The 21,886-nt window shown below is 30.7% G+C and overlaps 1 protein-coding gene and 1 long non-coding RNA gene across 5 annotated transcripts; one reads left to right on the top strand and one right to left on the bottom strand.

The window, feature by feature from the left end:
- Nucleotides 1-515: 515 nt before the first annotated feature.
- Nucleotides 516-20,981, top strand: LOC102606372 (uncharacterized). Of its 3 annotated transcripts, none has more exons than XR_001472757.1 (5): nucleotides 516-719; nucleotides 866-926; nucleotides 4,731-4,783; nucleotides 6,642-6,739; nucleotides 20,592-20,981. It is a non-coding gene; the product is annotated as an uncharacterized lncRNA (long non-coding RNA). The 3 variants fall into 3 exon arrangements; XR_366868.2 differs by lacking the exon at nucleotides 20,592-20,981 and adding an exon at nucleotides 14,215-14,299; XR_001472756.1 differs by lacking the exon at nucleotides 20,592-20,981 and having other exon boundaries at nucleotides 6,642-6,851.
- BRC1A (transcription factor BRC1a) lies at nucleotides 13,499-15,820 on the bottom strand. 2 transcript variants are annotated; one of them, NM_001288104.1, is made up of 3 exons: nucleotides 13,960-14,794; nucleotides 13,832-13,889; nucleotides 13,499-13,743 (listed from the first exon to the last, which is right to left on the bottom strand). In NM_001288104.1, exons 1-3 carry the CDS (start codon nucleotides 14,792-14,794, stop codon nucleotides 13,734-13,736), a joined length of 903 nt encoding a protein of 300 aa, NP_001275033.1. In that variant the 3' UTR covers nucleotides 13,499-13,733. The 2 variants fall into 2 exon arrangements, with proteins under 2 accessions (NP_001275033.1, XP_006341644.1); XM_006341582.2 differs by having other exon boundaries at nucleotides 13,530-13,743; nucleotides 13,832-15,820.
- Nucleotides 20,982-21,886: the final 905 nt, after the last annotated feature.

The following is a 21,886-nucleotide window of genomic DNA, read 5'->3' as shown; positions in this document are numbered from 1 at the left end:
ATAGTAATACTCCCTCTGTCCCATTTTATATGTCATCATTTTCTATAAATAGTTGGTCCATAATACTTGTCATTTCATAAAATCAATGCATAAATTATCATATTGTTCCTTTTTTACCCTTGTGAGTTATTAGCCTTGAAAATATATATTTAATCAACTTAGAAAAGCTAAGTAAATGATTAATGTTCATTGGTTAAATTAATTAATCACAATAAATTAATTCATATTCATTGATTGAAAACTTGAATTTCAGAAAAATTAAATAAGGGTAGAAGGACTGTATATCAATCTTATCCCCTAGAGGTACAACCTAAAAATTAATAGCAGTTATAGGGTGATTGATTTATGCAATCTTTCTTTTAGGGATTTGTTGGAAAAATAGACCCGTCATATTACGTGCCGTTATCGACTTTCATTAATGCTACAGTAAACACTTTTTTTTTTTTTTTTTTATAGTTCTTAGCCTTTATAAGAAGTTTCTTACTTTAACTGTATTTCATTGGTACCACCTAAATATATGAGTATTTTTTTTAATGGTCCTCTTTAAATTTTGGGACATTAGACACGTGTCGATTTCTCTACTCTTTAAAATCGGCCCTGGTTTGAAGGTGTCGTGCATCTATTTATAATAGAAGAATGAGTGATTTTGTTCGAACCCTAAGGTATTATGGCCTATCTACTCGATTCTCGATGGCTAACGGCTCAAGCAAAGCTATAAGGTAGAGGTTTTTGAATTTGAAAGAATAAGAATATGGAATCTCATTATGCTAATTAAATGTTTTCATTTTTTTTCCTCTCAAAATCATCATATATAATATGTAATAAGTGGTAAGTACTTGTTAATGACTTTTTTTTTTTTTATCAGCTAGAAATTGTACAAAATATGAAAGAAATGAAGATGGAATATTATTAGGGCATGATTTAAGGTCAGTTTCAATCACTTCTCATTCTTCTTCTAGAACTATTTATTTTCTACTTTTTTAGCTAAAACTAGCATTTTTTTTATATGAAAATAAAGTTGTGCCTTGAGTGGTGTTGTATTGTGAAGTGAAAATAACAAAAATAGTTGATATGAGATAAAATAATTCTTGTTTTTGTTTTTATGTTTTTTTTAAAATAAATTTAATAAAATGGTTAGGTTTTTATATCTTCAAATTGAGTTACAAAAAGAGTAGAAATTACAAGGATTTTAGTTTTTATTTTATTTAAAAGGAGTAGAAATAACTGGGATTTTTTAGTCTTCTACAGACAGAATATAAGATTAACTCAAAAATAAAATATATTACATACCATGATCTTGTTATCAAACTGTGTTTGCAACAGTAAGTCAAAAAAAAAAAAAAGACCCTTAATATGAGGTAAGAGATTTTTGAATTTATAAACAATGAAAGAGTTAGATAAAGAGGTGCAATTCAAAATATGTCTTTTTTCTCATTTATTTACACCTTAAGAATCCCAATATTTATAACTATCTACTACCAAAATAAATAAATTAAACTTAGTTACAAACTTTCCCTCCAAACTTAGCAAGGCTTCCTAGTGCTTCTGCCATGTTATTGTTGTTATTATTTTTATAATGTATATCAGGAGATTTAGTAAACATTTTATAAATGGTTTAATTGTAAAACTTTATTTACATATTCATGCATAGATTAAAACTCAGAGTAAATATGATTATGATCCAGAAATGCAGATATCATTTGAATCAAACACTTTGTCCTGAATGAAGCTGTAACTTTACAACTATCAGCGTGTATTTGGTACGAAACAAAAATATTTTGTATGAAAATATATTTTTTAAGCATATCATAATTACTACCTTAGACTTAGTGGCGGAGACACCTTATAGTTCGGGGGTCATTTTTGAACCTCCTTTGACCGAAGATTATATTATATATGCATGATTAAAATAATTTTTAAGTATATATAGTAGATGTCGAAGCTCTTTTAACTATTTTGTGTCTATTTTTTCAGATTCTAAACTCTTAATTAGAAATTCTGGCTCCGCCACTGTCTAGACTAGATTGGACACCCATGTGGGTAAACCGATACTCATGTTAAAGAGATATGGAGTAATTAGTTATATGTTTTTTTGAATTAGGGATTAAAAAAAAAGACGCAATGATTAGGACATTCCTTAAATTGTTTTGTCGTTTTACGATATTAAAAAGAGGAGTGTGTGGAACTCCAGGCTTCATTCTCTGCAACAAAAAGGAGACACGGAATTTTTTTTGTCTTCTTTCCTTTAGATTTAGAGCCCGTTTGAAATGACTTAAAAAAATAGCTTTTAAATCAAAAATAAAAAAGTCAAATTGAAATGATATTTAAGTCAAAAAATAAAAAAGTAAGGGGGAGACCTACTTTTGGTTTCTGAGTTATTTTAAGTCATTTTTTACTTTGCCAAATACTTCATAATTTATTTTAAGTCATTTTTGACTTATTTTAAGTTATTTTTTATATTTTCCAAACACTTTCAGAAATTAAAAACTGACTTAAAAGTAGGTTTGACAGACTTTTAGGCCAATCCAAACGGGTTCTTATACAGTGTAGTTTTTTTTGTCTTTACATGTGAATATATTATTTGACTAGTGAAACAAATTTCATAATCCTATTACAAATACTAATAGAAATAAAGGTTATTCTCATCATGAATCAATTGAAAATTTATGTTCTAAAATATAATTTTTTCACCGAACCAGCTCACCGAAAAACGTATGGTAGGAAATAGTTTCTCTAGTGAAAAAAATACTATTTTATCTTTTCTTACAAATTCAATCAAAATATCTACGATAAATTTTCTGTCCCCATTTATATGACTCACATTTCTTTTTAGTCCGTTGTAAAAAAAATGACACTTTTATATTTTGTAACAATTTAATTTTAAAACGTTTATTTTACTTTTAATGAAATGATTTATAGCCACACAAACATCTATGACATATTTTAGACCACAAAATTCAAAAGTTTTTTTTTTTTTTTAAATTCTATGTCGCAAGCAGTGGTGGAGCTAGGATTTTATTTAAGGGGATTCAAAATCTGAAGAACTAAACACACGAACTAATTGAAAGGGGTTCAACATCTACTATATATATACATAAAAAATAATTTAAACCATATATAAATAGTAATATTTTCCGCCGAATGAACCCCTAACAGAAGACTGGCTCCATCCCTGACCGCAAGTCAAACTAATTCATATAAATTGAGACATAATTTTTTAACAGTGACATTGTGTGTATTTTAAATTCTTCACTTTCTATCAAGCAAAAAAAAAGTTTGTTGTTGCTAATAGAGGGAAAAGTAGTGATGATAATGTAGATTGGGTAATCATTCTAGAAAAGTAAAGAGGGATCAGGCCCATATTTGGGCTTTTAAGAAGTTTGCTAAATGAAGTAAAAGTATGTCCTTAAGTAAGTAAACCTAATAGTCCAACTGAGAACAACAGGCCCCTGGCCCATTTATATTGTTCACTCCAGCTTTTTGGGGATTTCCCCGTACTCCTACTATTTTATCCTTACTCCTTTTATATTTTAAGCTATATAAAATATTATTTGACCTTTGAACAATATTTAGTTGAAGTTGAAACAAAAAAAGAAAGAGGATAGAAGTTGACGTTTTAAAAAAGTTAAATTATTTTGTAGTTAAAGTTGAAAAAAATGATACGTGTATCTCAGATAAATATGGATCAAATTAGGTGTAGTTTATTTCATATACACTCTCTAAGTGTGATTTGCATGTATCTGAGAATCTCATGACTCTTTCGCTCGCCTTTTTCCCGATGTATTTGTATTTCAAAATGTGTTTGGTATCAAGATACATGGATTACGTTATGCGAAATGTAGAAGAATGTTCACATGAAATGTGGAAAAATCAAATTCAACCTGCCAAATCAATCCAAACCACTTTAAGTTTGGGTAAAATCAAACTTTGATTCATTTATTATCTTAACCCATTATGACCCGTTCAAATTTGACCCAACCCACTCCAATTGCCACCTCTAGAATAGCCCAAGTGAAATGACCATAGAGGCATAGAGCAGTATCCGGCCCACAGTGACCCTTAAGGCCCATCAGTACGGCGATATCTCATGGGTAGATATGGCTTGTAAAGAATATCAATTCTCATGATTCTCACTCAATTCCTATGCTACCTACTCTATACACATTTCAATATTCTTTATTATGATTATTTTGACGTCTAGGATTTAATAATATTTTTGGTATAAGATATTTGTGCAAAATCAACATAGAAAAAAAGTATTTTCGAAACAATACAAACATGAGACATTAACATTAGTTTGTCAATTACGCATAATTAAGTCAAATATACAATGCACATGATACTTTTTTCTTTTTGGAAAAAAATATATACTTTTGGGTTGGGCCACGAAGAATAGCAAGTGCTTGAGTTTGCTCCGGGAGAGGGTTCCATTTAGATGTTTCAAATTTTTTTTATATGTTTATGAAATAATCGGAATATCTTAGTCGTTCAATTGATTTGCTATTAGGAATTTTCACTCCCGAAAGTCCTATTTTGATCCTCTTTCCCCTTTTTTCCTTACCCCTACCCCAATTTTTTACTTTTAAAAAAAAAATGGAAAATGTTGACCAAGATTTCTTAGCAATATTTTTTCTTCATGTATTGGCTTTCTTTGTTCATTCCAATTGCCAAGTATGTAGGAGATAAAATAATTCTTAAAAGCATGAAATTTGATACTCTCTATTGTATAGGAGTGCAGTTTTGATGCAGAACAATGCAAGTAATGAAAACAATTAATAAACAGGTAATTACGATATTTATTCGTATTTGATATTTACACTAATTAAATCAATAATTGCGAGACATATTTTGTATTCTCACATTTGGGGTTTTACAATGATTAAGTGATGTATATTTTCATAATAATATTGAGGAGAGGTGATTAGGCATTACATGACATACTTGTAACTTTACTAATTAAGTATGTGACCCTAGATAAGAGTATGTAGGTCAAAGATTATGATAGAAGGTTACTAGGTAGTCTAACGTTGTCTAAATTTCATTATCAGTATTCTTTTCACCATTACTTTTATCATTACTTCTTCACTATTACTATTCCCTTTTCATACATGTTTTGGAATTCTTTACTTGATTTGAGAATCCATCATAAACAACCTCTTTTATCTTCACAAGATCATAGGTGTAAGATCTGAATACAAACTATTCTCTTCAGACCGATTATATGTTGTTATATTCTCACAATAATTATCAGCTAAAATTATTGTTGTTTGACAAATAAACGAGCACATGCTAGAATCAAAAGAAAGGATTCCCCCCTTATTTCTTTATCTATATATTTTTAAATTCCACCTCTCCTTTCTATTCTTAACAAAGTAATAATAGTTTCCACTCAAATAGCTATACTATTAGAACAATATTGAGAAACAGATTATCATAAGATACCAATAATTAGTGATGGGACTTAGAACAATACTTAATTTTAGCATATTAATGTTACTAAGAATTATGTTAAAGCTGCCCATTTGACAGGCTATGTTGTAGGCTAAAAGATGCCAACCGAATATTGACATCAATGTCTGCAATAGTACTAGAGTAATAAGTAATACAAAATGACACTTGTAAACATGATAAATCATACTCAAAATTTTAAATTTATCAGTTTTGAATCAATTTATACATATTAAGTGAATCTCTTTAACACATGTAGATATTTTATCGAATTCGTAACTAGAACTCTAGTTCCGTCTCGGAAAGAAAGAGATAATGAACAAGTGATGAAGACATCATCAACGTTAGGTATCTCTAGAAGCACATAAAAAAATCTTGTATTGTTAATTTTTGCTTTTGAGAATGTTGACATCTCTCCTTATAATAAAGTCCTATATATCCTTTAGTATTCGTCTTGTAGCTAGTACTGATGCAGAAGGATAAGGGGGTCCTTTAGGATTAGACAACATTTGACACAAGCTTTTTGTTCAATTATTTTGCTTGGCGCTATATAATGTGCGTTACACTAAACCACATGAAGGGGAAGTAGGAAAAAAAAAGAATGTACTTGACATCTCTATTGAGTATAAAAGTAATGAAGTGATTGATCATTTAATTTGACCCATGCGTGACCTTTAGCCTTCTTATTATTGGTGGTGTGCACATATAATTTGACCCTTGACAAGCTTCTGCAATCGTGTCATCCTTTGATTTTATCTCAATTAGGTCAAGTGTGTATTTGGTACGATCCATATGATTATTATAAACTATACTTCAGTGGAACACCTTAATTCGTACTAAACTAGAGCACTCAAATCTCATCAACTGCATATGCTATGACAAAAGATAGTAGCAATAAATTTTTCTTTTAGCGGTAATATTTATTGTTACAAAAATATTAATGTTACTTCATTCAACTAAAGGCTTTAGATATTTTTATATAGAGAGTGACCGATGTGATGAATGAATGAATTTTTTCAATTTTAATTAAAGATTTTAAGTTGGATGATTTTTTCTAAAATTAAAGATTTTAAGTTGGAGCGAATGAATTATTTTTTTCACTTGTACTAGTCTTAGCCTCTTAGGCGGTGGCCAGTTAATTCTAGCCACGTAATGGTGTAAAAAAAGGAATGACAAGCTGTTTGGTTTTGCAGCCGAGCCGGTCATTTTTGTATGTAGCCTCTCCCCAGGCGCGGCGCTCTCTCAGGTTAGGGTTCTTCAGGCGGCTTCAAATTAGCAGAACCAAAAAATGGTACTCTAATTAATTAGATGAACTTATCTATCATCTGTAGCATAGTTTAGCATCTGATTCTTTCTTGTTTTTTTCTCATCACATCAGAAAAATAGAGTTCCAAATTAAATTCTATAGGCATATATTTTCAGGGTTCTTTTTTTCTCCAATTACAGTTTCAGATGCTCCTCCTTTACCTTTTACACCAATACTGTCCAATATCTGTATTGGAGCGAGATAGATTCAATTTTAAATTTTGGATCTCAATTATCCCATCACAACTCATGTTAGTGTCAAACGGATCTGAAATGCTTTAGGCATTTATTCCATTTTCACCCTTCCCCATGGAATCTGAGCCCTAGTTTTATCTTTCTTCTAGGGTTAGAAGAAAATATCAGAGAAGTTCATGGTACAAAGAGGGTGCAGGTAGAGCACGTGTATATACAGAAACCCTAGTGAGGAAGAAGCAATATGATAGGTCAAAAACCCTAAATTTGTGCTGTAGGTGCCTGCAGCTAAGCTAATTCCACCTTATAGGATGGGGGACCAAATATGGTATGCCCGGGCCACCATAGGTTCAAAATTTTGTCGCCGTGGGTCGGATAGTACACTGAGAAACATACACTCCTCTTCTTTCCCACAATTCATTAATTTTGACTGCAAATATGCTCTGTACTCTGTACTATGGTCATTTACCACTTGGGTGGTTTCAAAAAGGCGGATCCAAAATTTAAAGATAATTAGACATACCTAAAAGCAGATGCACGTTAGTTGAAGATGCTTGTATGAAGATTTTATTAAGGTACCCATAGAACTGATGTATACTAACATAAAAATTTAAATAGAAGGGCATAGTTGGATGAAGCTCACCTAGTGGACGCGTGGTTTGAGCATCACTTTGCATACGTTAGGTTGTCTGTTTAAAATCACAACTTGGATTGCGTGCCCTTGAGGGATGCTTTTTTGTTGAAGTCAATTGGTATATGTGCTTCTTCCATGTGGGTCTGCCTCTAAATGCGACACTATCATGCTTCTTGCTTTTAATTCAATTTTTTTCTAAATAAAAAATTCTTAGCATCATATATATGTTCACTTTATTTATTTTTTTAAATCTAAGTATTGAGAAATTGGAATCTTCACTAATGCCTCCTTTAAAGAAGGTGAATTTTATTGGGATTTAAAAAAATAAAATTAATAGTAATTTCCAACTCCAGCTAATTAAACCAAGTAATTGGATTTTAGAATCCATATCATGTCTGTAAAGTTCTTCCAAGTCAAATATTACTGCTATTACTAGGATTTACTTTACCATATTTAGGTCGGTGGAAAGTACAACGGTAGAAGTGTATTCTAAATTCAAAATTCAAAATAATATGAAACTAAAATATCATAATAAGCATACTATTTAAATTAAAGCTATTACATTCGATCTAAATTTATATTTTCCACGAGGAGAGCAAGACGAAGTGCATAAGCAGAGAGGGGCCTGCAATAGTAACATATATCATCATTTATAAAAATAAATTTTACATGTGATATTTCACATCGATAATATTAATCAATAGACGGTTGTGTTTGAGACTCTGAGTCTTTGGTCACTTGGACTCAACCTGGATTCTTTCCAAGTGTCATGTGTGGATTGTAGAACACTCATCATATGTTTTGATTGGAGAAAATTATATAATGTAATAAAAAACATGTCTCTTTCAGTTTTACTTTTTTACAGTCCATTTAAAAAAAAAACTAATTAATTTGATAACTTTTGAATTTCAATATTTAATGTGACATGTGTTTATGATAGTAAGTTTAAAATACATTTTGATATATTATGTATCTTTAGTTTAAAAATATTAAATTTGAAAAAACTTCTTTATTTCCTTAATTTTTGTATTCAGTTAAATTAAAATAAATAAACTAAAAACGAGGGTGTAATATTTGACTATTTATAGTCACTTATAAAGAAGAAAGGAAAAGTGTGTTTTTAAACAAAATTTAACTCAACAAATCTTATGTTGCAACTAAAATATATGATGATTGACATGAATTTGATAATTGTAATATAAAAACCCATGAATCAAAAAAAATCTATGTAAAATTATATGCAATAATCATTTAAAATAAATATCTACTGTCTTACATATAATAACAAGTTTTAAATAATGAAAATTTTACTTTTATCTTGTCTCCACATCCGCAAATCAAAACTTAACTATAAAGGGAATAAAGGTGGATGGGAAATATATACAACTCTCTCAATGACTTAAATTAAATCACTTGGTTTATATATATACGATCATTTAAGTAAATTGATACTCTTGCTGTCTTAAAATAAGTGTCTCGTTAATAAAATAATGTTGTCCCGAAATAAGTTTTATCTTAAAAATTTAAGATAAAAAATAGTATTTTTTTTCAACTATATTTTTAAATTTCATATCCTTAAAAATGTTCAACTTTCAAAAAAAAACATTTATTAAATCCGAATAGTTTTATAAACTACACATTATAGTTATTAAGTTCTTAATAAACATGATTTTTGCTAAGATAACACTTATTTTGGTAGAGAGAAGCACTCCTCAAGATCCAAATGCTAATGCTTTGTATATTTGTTGTAACATGCTTTATATAGATTATATATAGAGATATATAGTATAATTACAATTAGGTTAGATTAATTATTTGTTTATATATAATTAAAATCAATCCTGATTTTTAGTTTATGTAAGTACTTCTTTTTTTTTTGCTTTTTCATTCCGTGTTCGATACTCATAATGAAACTCGAATCTGGGTAAGGTCGATTCAGGGGTAGCACTCTCTACCTGGAATTCTTTCATATCTTGGGCTTGAAACTGAAACATTTATTTGATGGAGGAGTAACCTTATCCACCGCATCACATCCTCTTTTGGGGATATATCTAGTGTACTTAATTACATTAGTAAACTAAAGAAACCTTGCAATTTTAACAAAGCTACAAGAAGATGTGACAAATTAATTAGATCCTAATTAATTCTCTTCAGGTCTAATTATATGCATATTTTCTACATATTTGAGGAGAAACTTAGGAATAAAAAAATGTTGGTCACAAAAAAAATAAAAGATAAATCATTTGGGAATGTCACCTATGAGGATATGTTTTATTTAATTTCTTGTTCCCCACTTTTGTGCTTCTCCTTTTTTGGTTCATTTAACCTATCCATTACCTTTCTCCTTTTATTTCTTAGTAACTTTCTTCTTTTAACCTTTTATGCTCATTAAGGAATCATTTTCAGGTACTATATATAAGTCACTACCTTTATTTCTTGGTTCTCAAAGCCACCCATATGTTTATCCTCATCTATTAATAACCTTTTATGAGTGCTATATTAACCGGAGGTGGTGTGGGGGTTTGACATGACCCCTATCCATCCCAAAGTCCATGTACGGAGGAGGACATAAACCTTTCATGTTAATCAATTTAAACTATGATATTAAGAAAATTGAAGAAATTATTCCAATTTGATGCCTTTAATTTCTCTAACATCTTTTTTTTTTTATACCAAAAAACCATTCGCACAGAAGTGTTCACCTCCTGTGTGATGGGGGGGCTTTGGCAAGACCCCTACCATATCCATATTTCTCTAACATCTTGTTTTGCCTAGATTAGTCAATGACATAATTGATTCAATAGTATACAACTATACATCCTATATCAATGAACACTACAATAAAAAGTAAAAACAGCTTTTAACGAAAATAAATATGCACATTAACAAAGAGTATTAAAACTCTTACCTGCATTAGTTAATTGTCATTGGATTCAATGTCCCTATAGGCTTTAGGGACAATACATATTTAGCGGCAATTAAGCTATTATCGTTAATTAATTATCTCTAAAGGTCATTTTTTATGTAATGAAACACCCCTTATTTATCATACTCTTTATATTGCGCGCATTTATGGGAGATCAGTAGCCTTTATGCATCTAATGAATCAAAAACTAGTGTTGGGAAATTCTTTCTTGAAAGTAAATCATTTGGTACTAGTAAATCATAATTATTGAAGTAGTCGGCATTATCTTAATTATTTGTCTTGTACCTGAAATTTAAATTACGTCTTGAAATAGTGGAAAAGTTACTATTAGGACATTAATTGGTGTGTCACTGATCAGATCAGATGTGACTTATTATTAGTAAAGATCAAATACTGTGAATGTAACCTAGTAAATCATCCCTCAATATTACAACATTATCCTCTTCTCTGACTTTTTTGACTAAACCTTAATTTTGTAGAATTGAAAAGTTTTGTCAATCAAGGGTTACGTTGTTTGGCGTGAATGATAAAAATAAACAGTCCAGGGATAAAATTTTGATGTCATGTTTGAGATAACTTATCCCATCATTTATATCATAGTGTAACGGTATAAGTTATCACATATACATGGTGGGATAAGTTATCCAAGATAGTTAACCCCAGAATAATTAATCCTAGGATAACTTGTTCCCAAACAAATGACCCTGAAAGTATTGAAGACCGTTTCACATCGGATGAAAAAGGGATCCCTTATATGGTCTAGGGCAACCTAGGTTGAGTTAGACTTAAGATCCATTTCTTTTTCATAGTATTAAAGCAGGACCCATCTCCCTTCTTATTTACCGATGTTGGGAAGTGGGGTGTTGAAGATTCACATGCATGTCGGATGAAAATGGGATTGACGTGCGGTCTCTTTATACAGTCTTGGACAATCTCCCCCTAATCACGAGCTAACTTTTAGGGTTGAAATAGGTCCAAGATTGATTTCTTTTATCAGAAAACTCAGAATTAATGCACAATTACTAAAACAAGAGAATCTCTTGGCACTCAAATCAGTGTAGAGGGATATGCTATGCTAGGATCATAGTAATGATTCTGGAAACGATGCCATATTTATGACCATTCATCTCAAACTACTTTGATACACCTAATAAATTTGTCTTTTCATCCACTTAGTTAATGGAATGATATAACTAATTAACAAGTGCTATAATAGTTACCAGTATCATTTTATTCCTTTTGATTTGCCATACAAAGGCAAGAAACAAGGAATAACTAATGAAGGATTAATATGACTGATGATTTAAAATTCCTGCACTAGCATACATCAGATGTTGATATGGAGAATTATTTGATTGATTTCATGAAAACAAGATCTTTTAAGGCCTCTATTTTCTACGCCAACTCTCAATGAATTACGTTAATATTAAACTATAGACTTTGTTAAATCTGTATGGTGTTATGCCTCAGTTTCAAATAAGTTGAGATATACCATATGAACCCTTACTATATATGTATGTCGCTTCATTTAAGCTCATCTGATCAATTCAATGTTATAAAACCTAGTTTACTAGCTGTAGAAGTTCTCTTCACTATTACTAACATATACATAACTAACAAGTCTAGTAGACTCATATTTATAGAGCAAATATTGGACTTAGTATACTAACATGACTAGAACTAATTAATTCCAACTACTTGGTATCGCCTATATATAGAGATCTTTCTTTCACTATTATGGATTCAAAGAGATTGTAGGTCTTTCAAGACTAATACCTTCAATGTGATTTTAGTTCTACCTCGTCCTCTTTAACACTCTCACACTTTCAGGCTCATCTCAAGCGATCTTCTCATTTTATCTTATGTGTACTAGCTAGCTACTTGCACCTTCTATCTAATGTGGTTTGATCACCTTTTATTTTGTCCAATCTTCTATGACAATACATCCATCACAGAATTCATATTGATCTATGATGCTAATTTTATGGATATGTTTGACTTTAGAGGCCAAGCATTAACTCCTATATATACAATTTTGTTGATTTTAATGCTATTGTATGTAGAGCTTGACTTTCATCACTTTGGTAAGATACCACTTCTATCACATAACACACCAGTAGCACTTCTCTTGTTTTGTTTCAATCATCCTTACTATTTTGATTTTATGTGTCATATTTTTTATCTATTATATCATTCTCCTTGAACATTAAGCCTAGTTATCTGAATCATTCGTAGTTCAATATTATCATTGTCACTATTACAGATGTACTAGGTCGAGTAGTTTCTTGGTTACTTCTGGCAACTAAATTCCATCTAATCTCACCTCAAGCTCATTTTCCCTATGTTTCCGCTAATTAATACATGCTGTTTCTCATTAATATTAAGATTTAATAAAGAAGTTACAATTTTGGATTGTATAATATTTTCGAATCTTAATTTTTACTACTGCAATTGCAACAAGCTAAATATATTAATTTGTTCTATATGTGTGGCATCTTATCATGCAAATAATAGTTTTGGAATCCTTTTGAAACTTCATGATCAGAATATATATATATATATTATTATTATTATTATATATATGAGTGGACAGTTATCCAAACATTATCTATAGAAGAATTTTGACTTTATGAAATTAAGTTAATTATATGTTGAATATATATGAGATGTTTAGAATCAATAAGATATAAGAGAAACCTTAGTTAACAATATCTTTGTTCTTTTTTCTTAGTTAGGCATATATGTCTTGGTGTTGTATTTCATCAAAAGTATAGGTTATACGAGGGGATCGAACCTTACCTCCAAAAAATACTACAAAGATATTGTGTGATCTAGGACTTTTATAAGAAGTCTTCACTTTTTTATGATAATATTTGGATTTTGACATAAAGTCAATTTGATGATTAAATGGTAAACTGTCAAAGAATGGAACTACTTATCAATTAGTGGATTAATGTTCCCATCTTTAATGATTAATTATTAATGGACATAAGTCTAGTTTCCTTTTGTTATTGAAAATGACTTGAAAGAAAAAGATGAGCTTATTTATAAGAAAAATACAAGTTGTTTTTCATGGAATACACTCAATAATAAAATAGACAAATTCATTTTACATTACCAACATGACCAAATAGCCTTCTTCTGAAGTTGCACTAAATCAACAAGCTTAAGTAGAACTTCCTTGCCCTAATTAAGCTTCCCATAACTTGCCAGGATACTGGAAGTTTGTCAATTGATGCTGCAACAGAAGAATAAAAATAAAAATAAATATTTGGCGATCGGATTAATAATAATAATAATAATAATCTAATTAAGTTAATACATACCTCCTGAGAAATTTCAGTATTGATTTGGTGATAGTTGAACATAAATGGGCTCCAATTGCTAGTATCCACCAAATTAAAGTTATCAACAGCATTCATAATATTGTTAGTATTATTATAGGCTTGAATACCTGATTGATGATCTTCAAATGTAGTACTCCAAGATCCTAATGATCTTGTTAAATCCTCATCAGGCGCCATGGATTGATCACCATTATTATTATTTAGGCTTTTCTTTATTTTTGTTCTTTCCCTTGCCCTTGCCCTTGCTTCTGTCCTTGATTCCTTTGCAACAACTGGATGAAATATTGCCCTACGAATCGACTTTTTTTTCTTCTGTTGCTTGTGAGTATTATTAGTTGCTGCTGATTCGTCGATTACTCCAGATATGACTTCACATGACTCGGAGGGAGATGATACAACACCAATATTAGGATTTGTACTAGCGCTGCATTTTCCTTTGCTAATTTTCTGAACGAGATCGTTTACAGCTGATTTTGACTTTGTGAGTAGCCATTCTACAGTTTTGCTAGCCTTATCGAACCCAAGCAAGTCTTGCAAATTGAAGAATTTTCTAGCAATTTCAAGTGAAAGTCTCATTCTTCGGTCTCTTGGGCCATGTGCCGTGTTTATTTTGCTGTGTCTATCTTTCTTCGAAGGTCCTACACCAGTACCACTCGTAGTTCTCTTGTTGTTTTTCCTACGAATAGTAGTAGTGGTACTAGTACTCTCATCCTTCTTGTTCTTGCAGCTTTTCATGATCAATTCATCTTCTTCCATCTTATGATCACCTTCTTCTGCCGTAATATTGGTATCCAAATTATTCTGATCGTAAGCTGCAGGTTGGATGAATTGAAAGTCATGGAAATATTGGATGAATTCCGGTTCATATTGCATAGAAGGAGATGGAATATTAATGTGAAAGAAAGATGAAGAGCTGGAAATATTGGGGCTCGAAGGGTACATCTTTAAAAAACTGCTTGATAAGGACAACCTACTACACTTCTATTCAACTTGAAAGAACCACAAACATCACCTTCTTGAGTTTTGTCACTTTTAATAAGCTAGCTAGCTAGCTTCATCAACAACAAAAAAAACGTTATAAATTAATTTAAAAACTTTTTTTGAGAGAGACTCTTCATAATTCTCTTGAATATATAAATTTTGAATACAAAGATAGCACATAGAGAAAGTGGGGAAGGATATGTGATTTTTTTATTTTTTTTTAATATAATGATGATAACATAGCTTTTTGGTTGAGAAGGACAGGTGAAATGTGTGGTTTTACATGTATGTTGCTTGGTGTGTGCTTAATTATGATAATAATAATAATAATAGCTAGGTATAGGTATATTAGTGGCTATTTTTGTGTTCGTGCGAGTTTGAGCACCATGTATTTAAGCTAGCTAGCTGGAATATATTAGCTAGTGAGAAAGACAGCCATGGTGGTGTATGTTCTTGTTGACAAAGAAAGAAAGATGAAGATAAAGAGCAGTCATGTTATGTTATTAGCTGCAAAGAGACAAAGAGAGGTGTAACCGTACTTCCATTTTACAAAGGTCCCCTATCTGATATAAAGATAAAGAAGGCTTCGCTTGCACCAAGGGTTGGTGTGACTTGGTGGTTACTGAAGTGGATAATTAGGAATCATGAGGTTTCACGTTTAAATTTTAATAGAAACAAAAAAAATAATAAGTAATTCCATTTATGTTGCTAGTAAGTGATGACAAGTATTCTATAAAATTAATCAAAATATGTGTAAATTGGTGCAAATACCACAAAAATAAAAATTTTAAAAAAACATTCTCTAGCTTTCTCATGTGGGAGTTTTAAAGTATGAAAGGGAATTTGGGGGAAAAAAGAGTGGAGGGGACACTCTACTACTTGTATAGTTACAACTGATTTTTTATTGAAATAATATATAGATGTGTCATTTAAGTTTGTTTTAGCTTGGCATTTATACCTTTTAATTTTGAGTGTATATAAATAAATATTTAAATTTGTATAAAATTAAATAAGTAAACATATGTATTATATATGACATAATACATGTAAGACACACCATTGTTAGATAGAACAAATGTGTCTATTTGTTTAAATTTTATATTAATTTAAGTGTATATTCGTGCACAATCAAAGTTAAAAGATATAACTGTCAGTTAAAGCTTAAGTTAAATAGCATGTTCATGTATTATGATTTTTTATACGAGTGAAGTGAATGGTAATCATAGCTAAAAACTTCTCTAAGAATCCGTTTGGATTGACTTAAAAAAAAGTAGTTTTTATGTCAAAAATAAAAAATTAAACTGAAATGACTTTTAATTCAAAAAAAAAGTAAGGGAAGACCTACTTTTGGCTTTTGACTTATTTTAAGTCATTTTAAACTTATTTTAAGTTATTTTTTACCTTATCAAACACTTTTCAACTTATTTTAAGTTATTTTTTACTTATTTTAAATTATTTTTTATATTTGTCAAACACTTTCAAAAGTAAAAATTGACTTAAAAATAGATTTGACCAATTTTGAAGTCAATCCAAACACTCTCTAAATGTTCCCCTTAGCTTCAAGTTCACGTGACAGCACTGACACATACTTTGACAAAAAAAAAAATACCCTTCAATCCCCTCTTTCCTAGCTCCATCATCCACCATCTCTTTAACCTTCATCTTCCCCGTAAAATAAGAACAAAAAGGAGAAAAGGAAAAAGCCCTTAAGTGATCCCTAACAACTTGAAATAAATATTGGGGTTGAGGGTTAGTTGACTTGTAATTTATCTGTTAATATGTAGTACTTAGGTCGAGGTTTTTCAAATACAACCTCTTTATTTTTATGTGGCAAGGTAGGTTCTATACTTTTCTTAAACGCTTCATAATTTTTTTTTACTGAGTATGTTGTTGTTGAGGACTAACCGACTTTAGTGAATTATCTGCTTCCCACAGTTGAGATGAAGGGGTTCAGACTCTATCAGTAGAGTAACATCCCTTTCTCCTTTCCTTTTTCTCCCTTCTCCCCTCTAATGTGAAAAAAAATAAAAATAAAATAAACAAGAGAGTAATTATTTGCTTCTTAGCTTTTGCCTTTAGTCTCAACTCAAAAGATGAAAAATTATTGTCCTTTTAGTTTCCCTCTTTTTTGTTCCACAAGAGTTTAATTTCCCTCTTTTAACTTGGAGTCTATAGAGTGTGTTTGCCTGTTTAGTACGAAAGAAAAACATTTTATTTTCTAAAACATATTTTCCAATTATTTCATTTTTGGTTGATTCCATGTTTTAGAATTTTTTTCATTTTTTAAATTAAAAAAATGACTTCTTTAATCAAAGTAGAAAAAAAAGCTCGAAAAGTAATATTGTAAGGGGTCGTCTGGTGTGAAAAATAACTTAAAATAGTCCTGAGATTAAATTATAGTGTCACTTAATTTTTTATTTGGTTGGCAACTCCGGGATAACTTATCCCGGAATTAATAATTACTATCGGGATAAGTTATCCCTTCCCATGGGTGGTATAGTAATCCTGGGATAAAATGACTAAATGACAAAAATGTCCCTTTAAACACTTTTTATACATTACTTTTCATATCCATAAAAGGTATTTTTGTAAACTTATATGTTCTTAAGATTTATTATTTTAAATACAACAAACCAAACACTCAATAAAAAATAATTTTAGCATAACTTATCCCATCATAATTAATTTCATCATAACTTGAATTCAAATCAAACAACTCCTAAGTTCATTATTTCTTTCCAACACTACCACCCCCTCCTTAATTTGACCATCCCAACAGTACCCCGAACCATCACTCCTCTCCCATTCCGTTCACATAGTAAACACTAAAAAAATAAGTAAGAAATTCACTTATTATTCAATAAAACTCACCTTATATCTCACACAAAAGACCTTTTCTATATCTATTTTCTTGTATTTAGTTGTTTGCTCGATTCACAAAGCATCCTTCTAAATCCTTTCGAATTCAACACTCTAGTAAAGGTATTAATGAAGTTAATTATACTATACATGGCCAATTTCAAAGTCGACAAGTAAAAGTATTTCAAAGTAACAAAACATATTACTACCTCAGATTTTTGAGGTAATATATTACAACAGTAAGGGTTGCGTTGCGTGAGCAGAAGCTACGATGGCCTCTTCCTCACGAGTAGTCAGTCAGTCTATAGAAAATGTTTGTGAAGGCAAAAGCAACTTTTGACCAGGATGCTCAGAACTAAATGTCACTTTCAATCAAAAGAGTAGATACCTATCTCTTCCATAATTAAAAAAAAAACACCACCATCACCCCCTCTTTCTAATTACCCCACTATTTTTTTCTTCATCAGCATGACTTTCTACCAAGTTTAGATAGTGATAAGGATATGAATAATTCGAGCCAAATATCATATTAGTATTAGTGTAGCACACACTCATTAGAAAAAAGAAAAATTCTACTTGTACTTTCTACTCATGATGTTTATAAGACTTCCCTTATAAACCCTACCCATTGAGCCATTATTGTCCATCTACTTTTAGTTGGGTTTTTTTTCTTTTTTCTACCAGCATTTAGAATGCAAAATTTACTGATTTGGATATATAGGATGTCTTATTAACTAAAGAGTAAGTAAAGCATTTCTTATTAAGTACTACTAATTTTTTTTCATTCGCATAACTAGGTGTACTCTAGTAATTCCCAATCATCACACAGTGTGTACCTTGGTTGGTTATTATGCTTTGTACTACTTGTTATCGATGTTCGCAAGACCTCTTCTAAATGTTAAAGAAGGACCGAAGTCGCACATTGTTGGTTAATAAAATGGGTGGATTTCTTATATCCGTTGAGCTGATTTTTGTGGTTTGAGTTAGGCTCGAGACTTAATTTTACATGATACAAGAGCAAGACTCATTTCACTTTTTTAATTAAAAAATGACAAATTAAAAGTCCCGCACTGATCTTGTCCTATCACTTTTAACAATTTTATGGAGTAATTTCACAATAGAATAAAACATTTTTCATTCACAAAATTCAAACTCAATCAGGAATATTTAATCACGTCATCACATTTTTTTAAATAGTACTCTATTTCTCTTTGTGTTTTGCTTATGATGTTCACAAGACCTCCTTTAAAACCCTAGCCATTAATTGAGTCCACTAGTCCATCTTCTTTCCACTTTTACTTCATTTTTAGCCATCTAACTACTTCATTGCTAAGCAATTTTCCACAATTGATAGGATATTCATCTTTGCAAGCCACTAATAACTTAATTCTTCCTTAATTTCCATATATACATGCCGCCGCCTTTGCAAATACCTACACATTATATTGCATATATATATATCCTTCAACTTCAAGTCCTAAAAAGTATAGTGGGGGTGGGGAATATTAATATATATGTGGATTGTCCTGTTTAAGAATTTTAGACTGTCTGGCATTATTATTATTAGGAGAACCACAATAAATGGTCTACCTGAAGGGGTTGTCCTGGAAGTTGCTTTCACAAGTCTAGATAACTATGAACAAAAAAGGGATGATGTATAATGTACCATTTATGGTTGGGTGACAATGAGAGCTTATATTTCCCTATACTTCTAGTGCTTTCATTATTTCCTTTGATAAAGAAGGAAAAGGGATGGGGAGAAGGTCTTGTTCTTTCATCTACTAAGGGGCGGACCCACGTAGAGTCCGTCGGGTGCTCGAGCACCCATTATCCTCGTCTCGGAATATATATATATATATCTATGTAGAAATTAAGAGGTATTTGTATAAAATTAACATAGATCCAGCACCTAATAAACAAATGATCCGATTGATCCATTAGCTCTTGGGTGGGTGTTTAAGGCTCTTTTAATGTTGTTGAGTCCGGGTTTGAATCTCACTGTTAACATGTTTTTTTATATTTTTGACTCGGCCACTTTCAGAGCACCCATAACCTTAAAATTCTAGATCCGCCAATGACTACTACCACTCCTTTTTATACCATATGATACCTAGATTAATTCAAATTTGCATTATATAAGGTCTATTCAAGCTAAGGGAGAAACGCTTGTAAACATATTCATGTGAAACATTAGCTTTTACACATGCTTTGTATAAATATTAAAAAAAAAAACATTAAGTACTTGTAGATATTTGATCGTAAGTTCAATTATTATTATATATAAACTAATTGAGGTCACCATAAGAAGTTATAAACTTCAAATCTGGGTCCCCCTCCAACTCCTACCAAAGGTTCTGCATTCTCATGAGCTTAACCTCGAGATCTTTTAGAGTGAATGAATTTTATCCATCCCCAATTCAAGGGCGGAGCTAGAAAATCTCTATTAGAAATAAAGATTTTTCGCTATGCGAATCAATGAAAAATTGTATGATAAAATATGATTTTTTTCTCATTCATTTCTCACTGATAATATATTCTCATTGAAATACTGGATAACTTTCTATTTTTTCCTCTAAAAATACTAATTATTTTTTTTCTCACCAATTCAATCAAAATATTTATAAAAATAGACATACATTTTTCAATAAGAAATTTGAATGGTAAAATAATGACTTTTTTGTAGTGGGTCATCTACGAGTTTGACCTAAGAGTCCAAACTCTGTATTTGTATTACTAAAATAACAATAATATCACCAAACATGCACAAAACCTAAATCAATATCTTATTACTAACACTTGATATTACTATAGTAAAATTTAAAATCTATAAAAATTCAAATTCTGACTGCGCAACATACATTTTCTTGTGTAGCTTTTTTATTTTCTTTTGGAATTTCAGGATAACTCGCAGTCGCTACAACTTCTGTCCTTTGGGCGAGCACTTTGTGCGCGTTGGGTAAACCCCATTGTATAATAGCCTGCAAACCACACAGAAAATGTAAACCGCACTAGGCAAGCCCTATGCGATGGATTCGACTCAAAAGACATTGAGGGGGATCGATCACAGTCCACCCTCCAAACTAAGTGAACCATCCCGAAGGACAACTCTTTGATTTATTTGTACATAATTCAGAATTCTTAAAAAAAATAAAAAAATAGTTATGGTGTACTGTTCCTTAATTTGTCTTACCTCTTACAGGCTGGATACAGTGCACCTTTGCACTGTGAAACTATAGCAGATGAACCAATTTCTATTCCTAGTAAAAATCTGTAACGGGATTGGTTTTCAGGACAATGATTTCTTACTTTGTCTCCTCATATAAATTTGTTTTCAAAAATTCTTTTTTTCTTCGAAGTTATATATTATTGATCCCTCATTTTCACAAAAATTAAGTTTCTTTATTTTTATACTCCCTCCGTCCCTATTTAGTTGTCCACTTTAGAAATGACACACAGATTAAGGCAACAATGATTAGCATAGTGAAGTTACAATTTTACCATTATAGTACAATTTACAATTTCAAAATAAATTCACTCAAGATAACTAATCAATGATGGGAAGTTCATAAGTTTATTTACTTTATTTATGACAATTTTTCACTTTAAATAAGGGTATAATAGGAAAAAAATTGTTGTCCTTTCTTGATTTGTCAAAATGGACAACTAAAAGAGGAAATATGGACAACTAAATAGGGACGGAGGGAGTATAAAAATAAAGAAACTTAATTTTTGTGAAAATGAGGGATCAATAATATATAACTTCGAAGAAAAAAAGAATTTTTGAAAACAAATTTATATGAGGAGACAAAGTAAGAAATCATTGTCCTGAAAACCAATCCCGTTACAGATTTTTACTAGGAATAGAAATTGGTTCATCTGCTATAGTTTCACAGTGCAAAGGTGCACTGTATCCAGCCTGTAAGAGGTAAGACAAATTAAGGAACAGTACACCATAACTATTTTTTTATTTTTTTTAAGAATTCTGAATTATGTACAAATAAATCAAAGAGTTGTCCAGAATATATATGTAGACGTATGTACTTGTTTTTACAGTACAACTAGCCAATGTCCATGTTACTTTCCACGCGCATGCTAATGCTATCTTGTCGTCTTGACTCTTTAATTTCAATCTCAAATCCAAAAAAATTAACGACCAAAAAGTTGTCGACTCTAAAAAGATGAGTAAAATTTGAG

Source organism: Solanum tuberosum, unplaced genomic scaffold, assembly GCF_000226075.1.
Source record: "Solanum tuberosum cultivar DM 1-3 516 R44 unplaced genomic scaffold, SolTub_3.0 scf00026, whole genome shotgun sequence".
In the NCBI taxonomy this organism is placed as follows: domain Eukaryota; kingdom Viridiplantae; phylum Streptophyta; class Magnoliopsida; order Solanales; family Solanaceae; genus Solanum; species Solanum tuberosum.
This window is presented reverse-complemented; position numbering and strand designations above follow the sequence as displayed.